The sequence below is a fragment of the Delphinapterus leucas genome, chromosome 5 (genome assembly GCF_059928025.1).
Source record: "Delphinapterus leucas isolate spDelLeu-1000000601 "Yukka" chromosome 5, BTC_Dleu_Yukka2, whole genome shotgun sequence".
Taxonomy (NCBI): Eukaryota; Metazoa; Chordata; class Mammalia; order Artiodactyla; family Monodontidae; genus Delphinapterus; species Delphinapterus leucas.
The window spans coordinates 94,102,515-94,119,510 of NC_143133.1; the positions used below are offsets into that span (position 1 = coordinate 94,102,515).

The following is a 16,996-nucleotide window of genomic DNA, read 5'->3' on the forward strand; positions in this document are numbered from 1 at the left end:
ACAGGATATTTACTAATAGCAAGTACTGAACATGTCTCTGTCTCAGTTTCCCCATCCGTGAACCCGGGATTCTAAAACTGTCGAATAGTGTTGTTATGAGGATTAGGTAAAATTCTAAATGCATAGAACGCCATCCTGCTCTGGAATGTTCAAATGCACTATTCCTCTTGAATGTCTCAGTAATCATTAATGGAGGAGTCTAAAAGATGTAGAACTTCATCCCATGTCCAGCAGTTGGGAGGTTCTGCAGTAAATTGCACAGCACATTTCCTTCCCCACCAGACCCAATGTTTTTCCTTTTGAAAGAAAAGTCAGGTTAAAATGAACTCCAGGTAAGACCTAAAGTAGAAATAGTATAGGCCAGAGAGAATTGCACTCTCTTTGGGGTGGATGGCTTGAAAGTGCTAAAATCCTAGTCTGTTCTTAGAACAGCTGATGAAGCCACCTGCTTCTTTCTTGCCCTCCACCCATAAATCACTTCTTTATGGGCCCTGAGCTGGCATGTACTGTACTTTGGCCAGGTCATCAAGGCACGGAACTCAAAGTCTACAGATACCTGACTGTATAATCAGATAAAAGAGAAAATTTTCTAGTTTACTTGTCATAGGAAAGGTCTCAAACATGAACTAAATATACAGAAGATTTTAAAAGCCTGTCGCACAATATGTTCATTATTTAAAATAACACTCCAATCTTAAAAATTTGAATTTAAAATAGAAATATTTCAAGGAATTATTTAAAAATTCTTACAGAAAAAGATGCCAAAAAATTAATTTTGCTATTCTCTTTCCAACATGAGTTTCAAATTGTATATTTTAACTAGGAAAAAAGTACAACTTCTTACAAGGTATTTTTAAATTCTAACCACTTACCCCCCACACAGACGCTTGAGGGCCGTAATTCCAGGATTTCAGTGCACGACTGAGCTAGTATCTAAAAAGGAAAAAAAGAAGACCAAGGTATAGCACTAAATCATAACATGTAAGGTGAATTATAAGGTTACTAATAATCTGTGGTCCTCCCTTTAACTTCAATAGATGGCAGAGAAAATTTTATTAACCATCTCGTATATAGCTACCAAGCTCTTAGGAAATTTCTGTGTCGTCTTTCAGCATATATTCTAAGATTGTATTCTGTAGGAGCCCTTATTTGATTAGAATAAATACAGATAAGCACAGATAAAGTGGGTTGTTGCCTCAAAGTCTGGGAACTTAGACATGAAAAGATAACTAAAATTTCCTGATAGCCATAAAATCAATGCTGAATTTCCCATCAGGCAAAAACAAGATAGCAAAATCAGACCTCCTATTTAATTATGCTAATTTAATGTTTTCTATTAAAAGGTTCAACATAATATCAATAAATAAACACTTCTTTATTTGACTCTGGCATTTCTATTCAATTTCTCTGCCTCAATTCCCATGGACGCTAATCCTCCTTACATGCATCAAACATTACACTTGCAGAACACAGGCCCCTTGTATGAGCCAAATATTATTCTCAAAAAGACAGACTCTCTACTCCAGCATTCCCAGAGCACAGGAACAGAAAGGCTCTTCTTAGCTTGTTCTGAGAAACAGAAACCACCATACAAGGCACAAGGCTACAAGCGAAAAACAACAATGATGAAATAAGCTGCTCCTAATGGACTCAACAATCCTGCCTTTATTTTTAGAACTGCTCTGCACTACATTAGCAAAGGCAGACAAGTTCCAGATGATCTTTGAACGACATTTTTTTCTTGACAGACATTAAAGACAGATGATGTACAGTAGTTTCTAGCATCTCCTGCTCATAACTAAAACAGGAAGGAAGGACTGTAGCAGGATATAGAAATGCTTTCTGTGCTTTCTTTAATAACAATGGAAATATAAATTGTCAGACTCTAAAATACAGCTGGGTCAAATCACGGAATTTTTTTATTGCTGAATATGCCTCTCTGAAAGAGGAAACATTTGCACTTTTTAAGGTCATTTCCCAGTGAATCCACTTTTCACTTAGTGCTTGAGGCTTTAGTAATTAGGAAATAAATAGAATAAAATATTATATCTGAGAAATTCCAAGTGAGGTCTATTTAAACTCATAAATAACCAAAGAGATTCCAGAGTCACCCAAAGACTGTCAGGGCCCAAACACCTTGTGGTCTGCTATTTTATCTTCGATAATCAACACTCCTTTGACGAGTGAGTACTTTTGTTCATTTAAGAATTGAGGACCATTGTCAAAGGTTAATGTGTCCTCTTGGAAGGGAAGTATCTCAAATCACTAACATCTTTAAATATTTTGACATAATTCAGATAACAAGACTCTGAAAGGAACAGAATACAAAAGATTTGCCAAAGGAATATGAAGCTAAAAAGGTTTTGCCAAAGGAATATGAAGCTAATAATACCCTAACTAGCAAAATTGGGGTATTATTGCTTTAGTTTTGACCAATTTGAAATAAAAATGAGAACTGAGCCTCGAAAATGGACGGTCAAAAGAAAACATAAAGTCCCCCAAATCTATTTTATCTGGTGACAATTCTTGAAAGAATTTATTTTAAAATAAATCCTGTTAAGGAAACGGACTGATCTTACAGCTTACAATCTTTTTACTAGTTATTTTAGGCACACCTCTATCAGCATTACAGAAAAATGTTTTGAACACCAAGAAAATTATGAGAGAGGCTTAAAGATTGCATCTATTGGAAATAGAAATCATTTTTCAAAAATTCCTTAGAATAAGGTAAATCAAGAAATTATAAAGAGATTTTCCAAAAGCTGTGTCAAAGACTATGCAACCCAGAATGACCTGTGTGAATTTCTGAAATTATGTTGGTTTTCTTTCTCCTAAAAATATTGGCCATAATTAAATCAGATCTCAAACTGTTAAGACAAATGTTTGTGTTGACTTCCTCTTTTGATTTGAGGTATTCCATCATAACATTTCTAAAATGGTAGTTCTAATAGCAAGATCAAATGATCAATTCTAATGGAGCTCTCCTTAAGACTGGAGAATAAACACCTTCAAGGTCCATTGATGGTCTACTGTTCTGAAGTCAGACCCTGTTTATCCCCTGTAAAGTATTTTGATTTTCAAGAATAAGTTCAGGATAATTTAGAAATGTATGTTCTATTCAAGTCTGAGATTAGTTAAATTAAATTACATTAAGCAGAGATTAAGAATAACTAAAGGTTGGTTACATCTTGCAGTAACTTGTATAATATACATTTATATATAAGAATACCCTTACATTAGTTTAATATTCATACTTAATTATTTTAACAAAATGAGCTCTATAGAAATCATATTATTGAATGAAAAAGTGGTCCAGGTAACACATTCATTGAAAGACAAGCAGTTTAGACCATGAGTCATTAAACTGGCATCACCATCTGACAAAATCTAGATGAATCCCCCTCAGAACACTACTACCTTTCTCTAAAGTTTATTTTGATTTTTTTATTTCTTAGGATCTTATTGAGTGTTGAATCACCTCCTCTATTAGAAGACAAACTCTGAGCATAGAAATGGGATCATATTATACTGTGCTAGCCTTCCAAGACTAGCACATTGCTTTGTACACACAGTACAACAACAAAAAAAATGCTTAGAGAATACAGATTGAAAGCACGAATTAATGAGAATATTAAAAATGTCTATCTAGAAAGCAAATCAACAATCATAAAAAGGCCAAGATAAAGCAAAATAAAGTTAATTTATGTGAAAAAGCATCTAGCCTTTCAAAAAATTGTAAAGGTTGGAAATCCAAAGACCCGTAATTTGAAACTAAGTTCACCAAAACCATCTTCACATGATAAATAGAGAGCAAGAAAATGTGGTGGGGAAAGAAATGAGAGAAGAAAGTGTATGCATTTTAGAAAATAAAATTTGCTCTAAATTTGGTTTTTCTGTCTAGAGTTTACCATGTTGCTATTTTAAGAAAAGAACAACTAGAAGTTGCTGTGATTTAATATTCATATGCAAATCATTTACATTAAATTTTTAAACAAGCACTTCCATAAATACAAAGCACTTCATAATCTAGTCTCGCCAAGTAATTGCACAAGTTCAAATGCTCAAGACCTCAAACTGGACCTATTACATTAAAATTGTCATCACTAAATGACAACTGACAGATGGGACAACTATTTTTAAACACTAGTTAATTTTTACCAACTTAAATACTGTTATTGATTGATTGAACATTGGATCAGGTGTCCCATCTATGATAATTGATGCATTATTTTTCATACTCTGCACTTTCATCACCTGTACAACAGAGGACCTTGTAAGGATGTTTCTTCAAATATGTGTGGCCATCTACCTTCATTAAGTCTCAACAGAAACAGAAAATAGTTTCCAATAAAGTTCGGCCTTAGTTGACATCAAGAGAGCTAATAGCACCATAGAACGAATTTAAAGGCAAACCAAATGCTATTAATAAAACCAGGGTTCTCTAAGTCATCAACACACTAGATGCAAAATTGCATCATCTGAGACTTTGGAGTCCATTTATATATTATATATATATATATATAAATTGGCAAAGAACTTGATGATCACCATGAAAAAAGTATACTACTGAAGCATCTGTTCACTTAAAAAATAATATTAGTATTAAGGAATATTTATAAATGAAAAAAATATGTACATTATTACCTAATCCCTACTTTTAAATCCTCAAATGTTAATACGGATGAAAAAAGTCAAACTTTGTAAATTCAGTACAACTGGCAGCAGTCAAAAATTCAAAAGAATTTCTAACAATAATAATAATTACCATTTGTTGGGTGCTTATTATGTTCTAGGAACTGTGCTAAGCACTTTATATACATTTCTTCAATTAATCCTTCCAAGTCTTAAGAATGCATACTATTTTATCCCCATTTTATAGATGAGAAAATCGGAACTTAAGAGAGATTTTTAAAAATTGTCCTAGAACAATTAGCTTTTAAATAGCAGAGCCAGATCTCCCCAGGTTTGATTGAGTCCAAAGCCCATTCCTCTAACCAGTGCCCTCTGCCACCCTCCAGACTTGCGATAAACGGTCTACCCATTACAAAACCTAATATCCAACAAACTAGTGAAATTCACCTGCTTGTTTTGCCTGGACACCTTTTATACTATCAAAAACAATCTAAAATCGCACTTATTTCTTATCTTCAAAATTATGTCACTAAGTTTTCACCTTTATTTATGGGGGTTTTACAGGTTTGTTTTAAAGTTCCCAACACCACTGACTGTGAATAAATTCAAATTCCTATGAGTTAGTAATATATGGGATACCCAAATGGTTAGGGGCCTCTCTCTTTTTATGTATTTATTTTTCTCTATTGTCTTACTTTATTACTGCTTTCTTTCTCAAATTTGGTTTTGTACAGATAAAACACTTGTACTTTTTACTTCTCAGCATCATCCAGAAGCTAAAAGACAAGCCAGGCTACCAGAACAACAAGCTATACCAGAGGTCCTAATACTGGTATAAGAACACAACAAGCACTTGGAAACTAAAATCAAACGGTGCTTAGAAAAATTAATTTGTTATTTGATCTTAGGACAGATTTTTCCCTAAGTTTTCTTTTAGACATTTCTGATTTTAGCTCTTATATACAAATCTGTATAATCCGTTTGAAATTACTTTTTATATGTGTCATCTCACTGTCGTGGCCTCTCCCGTTGCGGAGCACAGGCTCCGGACGCACAGACTCAGCGGCCATGGCTCACGGGCCCAGCCGCTCCGCGGCATGTGGGATGCTCCCTGACCGGGGCGCGAACCCGTGTCCCCTGCATCGGCAGGCGGACTCTCAACCACTGCACCACCAGGAAAGCCCAGGACAGATTTTTTTTTTTCCATAAAATAATGATGTCAATGGTATTTAGGTTTTATAGTTCTAAAACTCTAGAATTTGCCTGAGTCCTGGGAACGAAAGGCACATTCAGAGCCAGAAGGCAGAAGTTTGGTGATTTTGTTTGGTTTGGTTTGGTTTTTCTCTATTTTTTCTTGATGTGGAGCAGCAAATTTTTGATACAGACTAAATAAGTCTTTGTCCCTCCCCTCTCATTGTCTCACCTGGGTTGCTAGACACACAGAGACACTCTTTTTCTAATCACAATCATGATCCACGTTTGCCCTATCTCCCCAAATATTCTACTTCAACATAGCTGTTCTCATGTCATGAACGCATTCATACTAATATATGAATGTCAACATGTGAATGCATGACCCTTCGAACAACCTGGACAGGATTATAGCCTCAGGAGGATATTTTGTTAAGCCATGAAAATCTCTATACATGGAAATGCAGGCAACATAAACATTAGAAAAGCAAGAAACGCAAGCAGCATGAGGGAAAACATTTTCTAAAATGGGATGCCAACATTGGAAAACAAGGTCTGCCTACATGTCTGTCCCTCTGTTACTCTTTTTCTTAGTCTCTTTCCCTCCAGTATTTGTGAACCACAGGGTCTTTAAATGTTTTCAGCCTACAGTTACACCCACAGGGCACAGGTTGGGCAGGAGATAAAAGTGTGAACTTCCAGGAGGGAGAGGTCTAGGCAGAGCAGCTGATGGTATACACAAGACCATCTGCAAGACCTGTGTTCATAAACCAATAAAAATCTATAATAGAAAAGAGGCTGAAATATATAGAATTCTAAATTCTGTTACTTTGTGTAAAATGTCTACATTCCAGCTTGTTGTCCCAAACTGTGAATTAAATGCCGAAAGATGGTTTTATATATTTAATCCCTATAACAGTCACTGTCGTTTCTCATTATCAAAACTTTCTGTCCTATTTAAAATGTATTTGTCTTGAATACATATCATAAGAAAGTGAAAATCCAAGTATTTCCCCTCTTCTGAGTTGTTTGGGATAAAACTGCAGGCGGAACAATAGCATTCATCCTTACAAATTATAGCTATTTATTTTCTGTTGTTTCTAACTCGTATACAATTTCGATACGTTCTCTGTATAATTTAGATCATCAGAATACTCTCAATAGTTTGGTGAACTCCGTAAACGTGAATTTCACTGAATTTCTCTATTTGTCAAGGGAGTGGGGTAGGATAAGATAAGGTTGGTAATGGCCCCCTCTGGGTTAGTTTTGGTTAGTGGAAAGACTAGATGCAGCCTTAGGAGTCAGCTCTGCCTGCTGGCCTCTCTGAGATACAGATGTTTGGCAGGAGATGAAAGTAGATTCCATTGTGCTGTCCCTTTCCAGAAGTTCGACTTGGAGTATCAGAATGGTGTTTCACCTTGGATATTCCAGGCATATTCCAAATTAATTTGGATTGAGTCTGCGTCTAGTGCATGTGGTCAGGCTGCAGGATTTCACTAAAGGCCCAATTTGCATACAGCAACAAGGGGCAGATATGCACTTTGGAGCCAGATCCGGCAAGATTTGTGGCCATGTGAGAACCGCTGCTAAGTCAGAGACACAACTCTTCCAAGAATCCCAGTGGCCACGAAGCAATTTCTTATCCTGCTTGACTATAGGGTTAGGATCAGATCTTTATAAGGACTGAATAATAACCAGGTGAAGCGACAGTGTTAATCACAGAAACATCTATAGCAGAAACAACCAGATAGCATCAGACTTGATTTCTTCTTTCTTAGATATTTTAAGATACATATGAAACAACGATATTTTGAGTATCTTGTAAGATACATATGAAACCATATTGAGATCTTGTAAGTTCCTGAACATGTTTACATAAGGGACATGCTATAATGACAAATATGGAACATGTAGGGAGTAGTAAAAGCCATATCATGGCCCTAAAAAATGCATACAATGAATATAGCTGTGGCCTTTTTCTTCTGGCATTGAAGATAAAATGGGATTAATTAGTGGAGAATTATAGTTGGGCTATATCCAAGATAAAATTTAGCATGGAATTAGTTAAGATGGGGGGGGGGGATGAAGTAAAATATTACTTAGGACCTACAGTGTCTTGGAAGTTCATGTTGAATTTGGGAGCAATATCTAGGTCTTATGATTTGAAGATCAAGCATCCAGTTTAAATGAAACAAACAAACAAAAACCCACTTCCTACAACTAGTATAAACCAAGACAGATTTTAAAAATCTATATTTTTTCCAATTTCTAAATGGTGATGGTAAGGATACTGTATTTGGAAAATAGAGCCCATTCCAGAAGAAACTATGTAAAAACTTTTATAATGAATAATAATACTTCATATTTAAAACCAATCTAATATAAAAGGTATATAACACAATGTTATAAACAGCAGTTTCTCAATTAATATTTATTGAATTAATAGAAGAGTAAATGTAAAACTTTCTAATAAAAAGCCCAAGCATTTTGGCTATAAGACAAATAAATGGGGTATGTAGCAATGAACAGTTAAGTATATTTAAAATTACAGAGCTTAATGAGGGGCTACTTGAGTCAATCAAATCACATCTTTGGTCACACACAATGAAAGGAAAACTTATTTGTATAGTTCAAATTTTGGTAATCAGTGGCACTCATAAGGCATTGAGCCAAATGCAAAAATAAATTTTTTTTAACAAAGAGAAAAAGAAACAATAAAAACAACATGAAAAGAAACAAATTTAAGATATGCATCTTCTTTTAAAAAGAGGGCTGATTCTGGATAGTATATGTGAAAGAGCAAAAGGATATTAAGTCCCTTTGAATGAATGTGACCTTCTTTTTTAAGGTCAATTCTAAATAAAAAAAATTTTCCCCAAAAACAGATTATTTCTTCACACTTAAATTCAATATGCTACCCAAACATCTCCAACATTTTTAACCTTATTCAAAATTCAAAATATTCATTCTGGCAATAATTTTCTAACGCTGACTTTGAGTATATAACATAATGTACAACAGAATGTTACAGATAATTTACAAATACCTTCAGTGTATCCTAATAGAAACTGCTAATTTCCATGACATACAGCATGTCAGAAAATATCAGTAAGAATAATAAGGTCTAAAAACACAAGCTACTTTTTTTCTGACTCACTGAGAAGCTTAAGCACTACAGGAGTTCATCCCAAATATGAAGCATTCCAAGTTTAAATCTCATAAAGAAAAATCACTGCACAGCATTAGTTCCCCAAAAAAGATCTCCCTAAAATGAAGCTTTAGTAATTAGCCACACATGTGCATAAAACAAGCAGCTAAAACAACTGGAAAGATGCTTCTCACAATCTTTTCTTGTTTGCTTTTTTACCTTTCAACATTTAGATATGATTTTATTTTCTCTCTAGGTGTGAAACATTCCTACCAAATATATTTTTCTCTAAGAGGTAATACGTCAATGAAAAACAATTGCAATTTGTAGTTATGTGTTTTGGTTGTGTTTGTTTTTTTTAAATGCTTGGAGCTTCAAAATGCCAGTTGCTCAATACAGCATGTTCTGCACTGACCCATTTCTAAATATGGATTTTCTCTCCCTTTGCAAGTAAGTGAGTAGTATAAGCACAAGTGACAAATCCTAAACAAACTTTTACTCTAATAAATCTAGGGAAGAATGTAAGTTATAATCATTGCCTTTTACTCCTCTCTGCTCCAAACATAACAGGTGAGTAGTTCTGATTATAACTGTTGGTGAAATTATGCCCATATCACAAATTGTGAAAGAAAATAGCGAAATGACATTTAAGTTCTTAAGTTGCATTTTCATAACAAATCATAATAGCAGGTCTTCCTTTCTCACTATACCATAGAAATACGCCCCAAAGTGGATTGTGATATGAAACAAAAGTTTATATGTCTCTGATTTTTTTCCTTTCTTTTGTTCAGTACAAACTCAGAATAATCATTTAATGCTTTCCTAAAGGATAAATAGACTTTCCATAAAAAGTGCACTGAAATTATGGGGTAAAGTAATAATAAATGTACTATTTGTTCAGAATCTAAAGAAATTGAGTCCCAACATGTTTTTCATTTTGATGCATACATTATTTCATATTAGTCCTCTTTACCCACTCCCTTGTTTCATTAAATAAAATATGAAATAGACCTGACAAGCATGATAAGTCTATACTTGCTCTATTTGATTTTTCAGAAATCCAGAGTGGCAAATAAACTATTTCCCTATGCAACAAGAATAGAAAAAAAAAAAAAAAAAAGCTTTATCAGTTCTATTGACTTTACAAACACATATCCCTAAAAATTGTAAGCTCAGAAAAGTCAAGGGTACCATATCCATCTCTGTAACCCAACATCAGAAAAGTGTCTTGAACACAGTAAGTTCAAAAATATGCTTCCAAATAAACTAGGAATTATTTCAGGAGGGAAAATGAGATATAACTGAGAAATTACGCATTTACGCATCATAATTTACACTGATGGTACATTTAATCATAAATCTTAACCATTTTATCCCCCTTTTTAATGTCCTTCTACTCAACTGAATTTGCTTTCAAAAACAAGTGAGCCTCTAAAGGTCATCTTCTTTTGTAGCCCAACAGATTAATGTTAAGAAGTAAATATTTGGCACTTAATTTTGGCTATGTAAAAAACTGTAATTATTTTTCCAAAATGGATTTGATTTCCTTATACTACAATCCCAACTAAAGAAAGAAGGAAAGAATAATGTTATTATTAAGTAAAATTATCATGCAAATGCAAATAGACCATTGGACAAAGGATGTCAAGATTATAAAATTTCAGTAAATTAAATGACTATTTTAAAGCAAATTTTCTATTTGTACTTTTTAGTTAATTGGAATTTAGAAGGAATGGAGTGCCTTATTAGAATATGTCAAAAATATTTTAAATGTATTTTAATACAGTGGACTGTAATACTATTGATTTTTCTTCCCTACCCAGAACATTTTTTCATCCTTACACATCTATGAAGTGTTCCCTTTCTATTGGGAAAACTGTTCTCTACTCCATGTGGTCCTGGTGAGGCTGTCAATCATTAGCCCTCTCCACCTTGCTCCCAATCTTTCATCACAGGGATGGGCATGTTACTCAGGCTGGTCCAAATATGTTTGTTGACTATGTAATTGTTACAGGAATAAGCACTTGACTCAACTGAGTCAATCAGAGTCCTTAACTGGGACAGAATATACTGATGCCCAGAGACAACAGCTCTCTCTTTCCAATGGGCTTGCTAATTGAGGCCCATGTAAGCTGAAACACTTGGCAATTACTTTCAACAGCCACTCATGGGAACAAGGAGAGAATGAGGCAAATAGAATCATAGGCAAAACTTACAAAGAGAGACCTTAAGAACATGGATTGGTTCCCTGGATCTAACTGTACCTGAGGCAGTTTCCTCCTCTGGACCACCCAGTTAGTTAGATAAGCCCATACCTCTCTTTTTTTTTTTTTTTTATTTTCCTTAAGCTAGTATGAACTTGCTTTTTGTCACTTGTAACCAAAAGTCTTAATACAGTGGAATATAAATAAGAGGATAAAGTCAAAATAATATGGAATCAGAAGTCAATTCAAAATAAAGTATTTTCTGGCAGAAAAAAGGAGTTGATTTTTTTAATGCTTAAACATACCATAATTATATTTTAAAAATATAAAAATATTTTCAAGAAGCATGGATTTTATTTATTCATTCATTGATAAACAGGAATTAGGCAATAATTACTAACCCAACACTGTATTAGGCAAAAAAAGGAGGAGGTGGGAAATATGGTCCCAACCTTCCTAACCATTAATGGGAAAGATGTTATAAGGAGACACCTTATCTATATTCAGTACTAAAGATCCTTGGATAAATGGAAGCCCAGAAGAATCTGATGCACAGTGAGCCCCATGCTACAGCCAGTCCTTTTTAAAAGGAGTCCTAGAAACTGATTTCCAATTTTGAGTAAGTTGTACCAGTTTGACTTTTTTTTTTCCTGTGAATATATCTTTATAGTTAGCTCAGACTTTAGGTTTTTCATTAAACCATAATTTTATAAATAGACATTTCCACAACTAAGCAGTCGACATTCATAGCAGAACCTGCTAAAAGCATTTAAGCTAAAGTCTTATCAGAATGTTTATTAGGTACCCTCTTCTATGAAAATGATTTTCCTGTAGAGAAAATGATTTTGCAATGTCTTCTCATTCCATTAAAACATAGACACCTTTCTTAGATACTTTTTAAAAATACTAACAACAACAATAGGTATTACTGAGAAAAACAACTTGGCTCCAAAGGTCAAATGAAGCTTATATTTCCAGCACTATGAATGAAGTTACTTTTTTAAATGTATATTTTACTTTTTTCAGTAAAAAAGTAAACAATCTATTACAGTTTTATTTAAATTTCCTACACATGTGAGTGCTCATTCCTTTCCTATTTAGGCTCCTTTACTTCCCCATTAGGTACTTAGGAACTTTGCTGCCATCACCTAGAATGCAGTGTTCTTAATTCTTTTGGATCAGGGTTATTTATAAAAATAGCTTCACAACTGATTTATCTCTTATGCTTAATATTTTTGAGGTGTGCTATCAAAAACAAATTATGGAAATAATTGGAAAGAGGAAAACATCTCATGGTCTTGTTTTTAGAAAAAAAGGAGGGGCTTTTCCACATCACTTTGATTTTTATTCTTTCCCTGTTATTCACTAATCGTGGTTTTGTTTTATTTTTAATGTTCTCTTACACAGCACTGCCTTATGAAACACTGCACTAGAAACCACATGGTACCCACAGGTTAGTCTGACCTATCCTAGTTTGAATACAATTTTATTTTCTAATAAAATTCTACAATCACCTTTCCAAGAAACCAAATATAATTGTTTAACAATTCTAAGATCTGTGGAAAACAGAAGTATATCCTTGTGTTGGTGGGCAAGGGAGAGGAGAAAGAACAAGAGGAGGAAGAATGACTCAATTCCGCAGTTTTCTGATTTGAACATTTCCCTGGATCTCCACTTCCCTCAGTGACATCCCCCACCGGGATTTCCTCCCAGGCCCAATTCACCTTCGCTCCCTGCCCTCCTGCCCAATTCCACTTTGTCCTCTAACACTCCGACCCCTCTGTGAAAACAGCATTCACTTTCAATGCTTCTAGATATTCATATTATCAGGGTTGGAAGGCCCAAGTTACACTTGACTGCCTTCTCTGTCCTTTTCATCCTATATCCAGTGAGCTCCCAGGTTCTATTAATTTTTTAAAGCTTCCCACATTTACCTTTTTATTTCCAGTTTTCACAGCCATCACAATGTTAACAACTAGCATTTGCCAGCTAATATTTGTCAGAGGCTTCAGAGCCTGGCTCAGAAAGATCACACAGTTTCATACCTAGAGGTTCAGCCCCACCCTGTTCCTGACATAATTCTGACCAGGGCAGAGAATTTATTAATTGATTCCCTTGCAGTCCTTGACCTAGTTTTATTGTGAAAGACCTAGAATCCCAGTGCCTGAAATTAGCCCTAAGGAGCTATAATCCATTGGGGCTGTGGTTTCCCCTTAACAGAGTAACATTTCTACTTTGAATCACTAATTAGCACCACAAGTTCCCCCACAAGAATTGTGGCTCTTTTTTCTGAATGGAGGATTCTGAAATTCTACATAGCTTTTGCCATGGGAATTCTGAATCTTCTTTTCCAGTTGTTGGCTGGGTCCTAGACCTATGCCCTGAGAATTCGGAACTAGGGCACAGCCAGATACTTGACTTTGCGCAGCTACACCATCGAGAAATCCTTGTAGTTACGACCCACTTGCTAGATTTGATCCTTGCACATATCAATACCACCCCTCTTTAGACCTAAGTCATTGATCATTTAGAATGTTGGCCATCTCTCTCAGTGGACTACCCTACAGAAGGATCAATAATCCCATCCTACATGGTCCTAGCTTCCAGCCATTCCTAGCTTCCTACCACATGTTTTAAAGTCAGCCCCTCTGAGTTAGATCATTCTTAATCATTATCTAACTTAATTCACAAAACGATTCACTGATACAGATATCATTATCCTCATTTGACTGATGAGAATTTTAAAACTCAGAGAGATTACACTATAGGAGGTACACAAGGTCACATGGCTAGGCAGTGGCAGAGTTGGAACCCACACTCAGGTCTTCGTATTTTCCAATCTCATATCGTCTTCACTATGTTAGGTTTCCTTTCACCATGTTTCACAAACACTATTGAAAGAGACATAACACAGCTTTTCATCTTTCAAATCATCCCATACATTACCATAAGCATATTCTACCTAAACTTTCACTGTTATAAATTTCATGCTCTAAATTAATCTTCCATGGCTCCTCGACTACTTATGCAAAAAGAGCCATTTCACCACTCAAACATTTGAGGGTCTCCATAATCTGGATCCAACCTACCTACCAATGTTTATCCCCCATATCATTCCACCATCCAAGCCAAACCCCGCTGTGCCTCAGCCACTCAGCCCAGGCTGTTTCTGAAGTTCTGTGTTCCTTGTTTCTAATTAAATCTACTCCAATTTTCAGAGCACAGTTCAGATCCCACCACAAAAAGCCTCCCATGACTTCATATAACCAAACTCATTCCACCTCTCTGTCAACGTTACTCTAGCCATATTGGTATTTTAACACAAACTGCATGACAGGATTCCTTTTTATCACATAGGGTGACTCACTGAAATTTCCCTTTTCCAAATTCCCACACTTTGTAATTCTCGCAGGGCGCCACCATATTCCAAACCTCGAATCGTCATTTTCCAGCCCCTTTAGAATAAAGAATTTGTCTTATATAAGTTTGTGTCCCCTCTTCCAAGCTTAATACCATGCCCTAACATAGTAAGAGCTCAATAAATGAGGAAATGAAAGAATACATTATACAACGGGAAAAGGAGGGTAAAAAAGAGGAAAAGGTTTTCACCAGTACCTCCTTGAGATAATGAATTCTAAACCCTCATATATGCTAATTAAGAGTAGAGGTTAAACCAATAGTACAAAAAATGTTATGTACGTATCATGTTTGCCGGCATAGAAATCTAAAAATTTTGAAATGATAACATTTCCCTCCAAATTAAAATAGAGCATTAAAATGATTTTCCGAATCAAATAAATTTTAGAAAAGGTATTATTAAGTTGTTAATATGTTCATAACAAAGGCCTTTTACAGTCCCTTGTTTTGAAGTCATAAAAGTTAGAACTACTATAGTGTTTCTTCTTTTTCCAAAAAACTATAATGAAGAAAGGCTCCAAAATTAAACTCTTATCCTTGCTGATTAAAAAGTTGATTCTAAACAAACTATGCCTTAACAAAATGTGATGTCTTTTACAATAAGGGGACCAGACCATCTAGGTCACTGGATTTTAGTGGGCAGGGGAAGGGAGGACAAAGAAAACAAGAAAACCATGTTATCACTTTTTCTCAATTAAAGGTTAACTTCAGGGAAATTAATGCACTGACAATTAATAAGGCCAGATGTATTTAAATAACTCCTAGAAGGAAAAATAAATTATCAATCAATTTAGCAAATATTTTGCCTTCAGAGTACCAAACATCTGAAAGATTTAAATTTTCTGATTTCTTCCATTTGCTTAGCTTTGTGTAAATACATTCCACAGTACCATGTTACCCATTAGTTTGGTAAACCATAAAGAACAGAGAGAGATTCTCTTCTCTCAGCTCTTACCCTGAAATACACTATATGTGTTTAAATACCATATATAATTTTTAAAGATATGATGGTACTTTGTAAATATAAAGGGTAATTCAAACTTGAGGCAGAAGTACAGCTTTTGTATATTACCAGAGGTGGTACAATCTCTGCCTTGAAGAGAGATAAAGTGCTTGATTTAGTGCCTTAAATTTCTACAAAGTGGGCAGAAATCCCAAGCTATTATCATGTTGATAGAAATCTCAACCATTAGTGAGATCAACTTTGATTGTAATGCTCCATTTGTCTACCTGCCTACTCTCCCAAGTTACTGCTAGGGTTTCCCCAGAGGCTGGCTTCGCTCAGGATCACTTACAACTCCTTTTGTGACAAAATAGCTGCAGTTTAACTATAATGAGATGATAGCTATACCCATCAGCCCCCTCCAGATGAAATTCAAGAGGCTTTGTTCATAATGTGTGGCTAAAATAACGCAAATTTGTCTAAGTTCATGATAAATCTTTCGACATAACATACTTGAGCTAAAGTCCATCAAGAACTTCAGGCGAGAAACGCTGTAGTTCGAAATTCCATTCTAAAGTTTTCTTATACAAATTTAAAAAGTGAAATTGAACAAATAAATATAATAAAACAATAACAACTTTATCTCCTCCAGTGGTCAACTACTAATTCTTTGAAGGAGATATTTGTAGTCATAACCCACAAAAAGAGAGTTTTCAAAAGCCAATTAGTCACCTGGAGAATTTTGAATTAATCCTTTTATATAGAGAAAAAAAAATTGCAAAGGGGAAAACCCACAGAGGTCTTTTCTCCTTCCCAGTATAAATATAAAAATAATTACAAATTCCCAAGTACAATAAAATTCTATTTAAAATACAATACACTGATTTGTTTTTTACAGGGTCAAATTATCCTCCCTTTTGCATTGTCAATACATTTTCCTATATTGTAAAACAAATCACAGTTGTAGAGTATGTACCTTGAATCCACCTACAAAAGTATTTATTACTTTTTTACATTGAATTTTTTTCCTGAATCTAAACACATATGTAAACTCCTAAAATAATTGAATCTCTGTTCCATTCTGCACTTATATTTGGCCTGTCCACTAATCGTACTGATATGTTTTAGAATCAAATTGTATGTTTTTCCTGAAAAGATCCATTTATTAAGAGGAAAAAAGCCTACATACTACCAAAAGCAACTTCAATAAATCTCACTGTTTCTGAAAAACATGATTTTTAAAAACAAATTTTAAATTCCAGAACCAAATGTTAGAAAAAAACCTGAGATTTTTTTTCCTTCAAGAAATACCCAAAGATTAAAGAAAAAGCTTTGGCTTAGAGAATATATTCTAATTCTAGGTTTTTAATTCTAATAATTCTAATACTTCTATTTTAGGATGTTGTTTACCAAAATATCATAAATATTTAATAGCAACTGCTCCTGGTGCTTCTAGCAAAA

The 16,996-nt window shown here is 34.6% G+C and overlaps 1 protein-coding gene across 5 annotated transcripts in view; it reads right to left on the reverse strand.

Moving 5' to 3' along the window:
• The window catches only part of ANTXR2 (ANTXR cell adhesion molecule 2), a 164,764-nt gene that overhangs the window by 127,086 nt on the left and 20,682 nt on the right, over positions 1–16,996 (reverse strand). For all 5 annotated transcript variants that reach the window (XR_016393341.1, XM_022599537.3, XM_089912112.1 and 2 more), the window contains one exon: positions 873–933. Coding sequence is in view for 4 of the 5 variants with exons in the window: in XM_022599537.3 (XP_022455245.1) it covers positions 873–933 (61 nt within the window). In the remaining variant the exon portion in view is untranslated. The remainder of the gene's footprint in view (positions 1–872; positions 934–16,996) is intronic.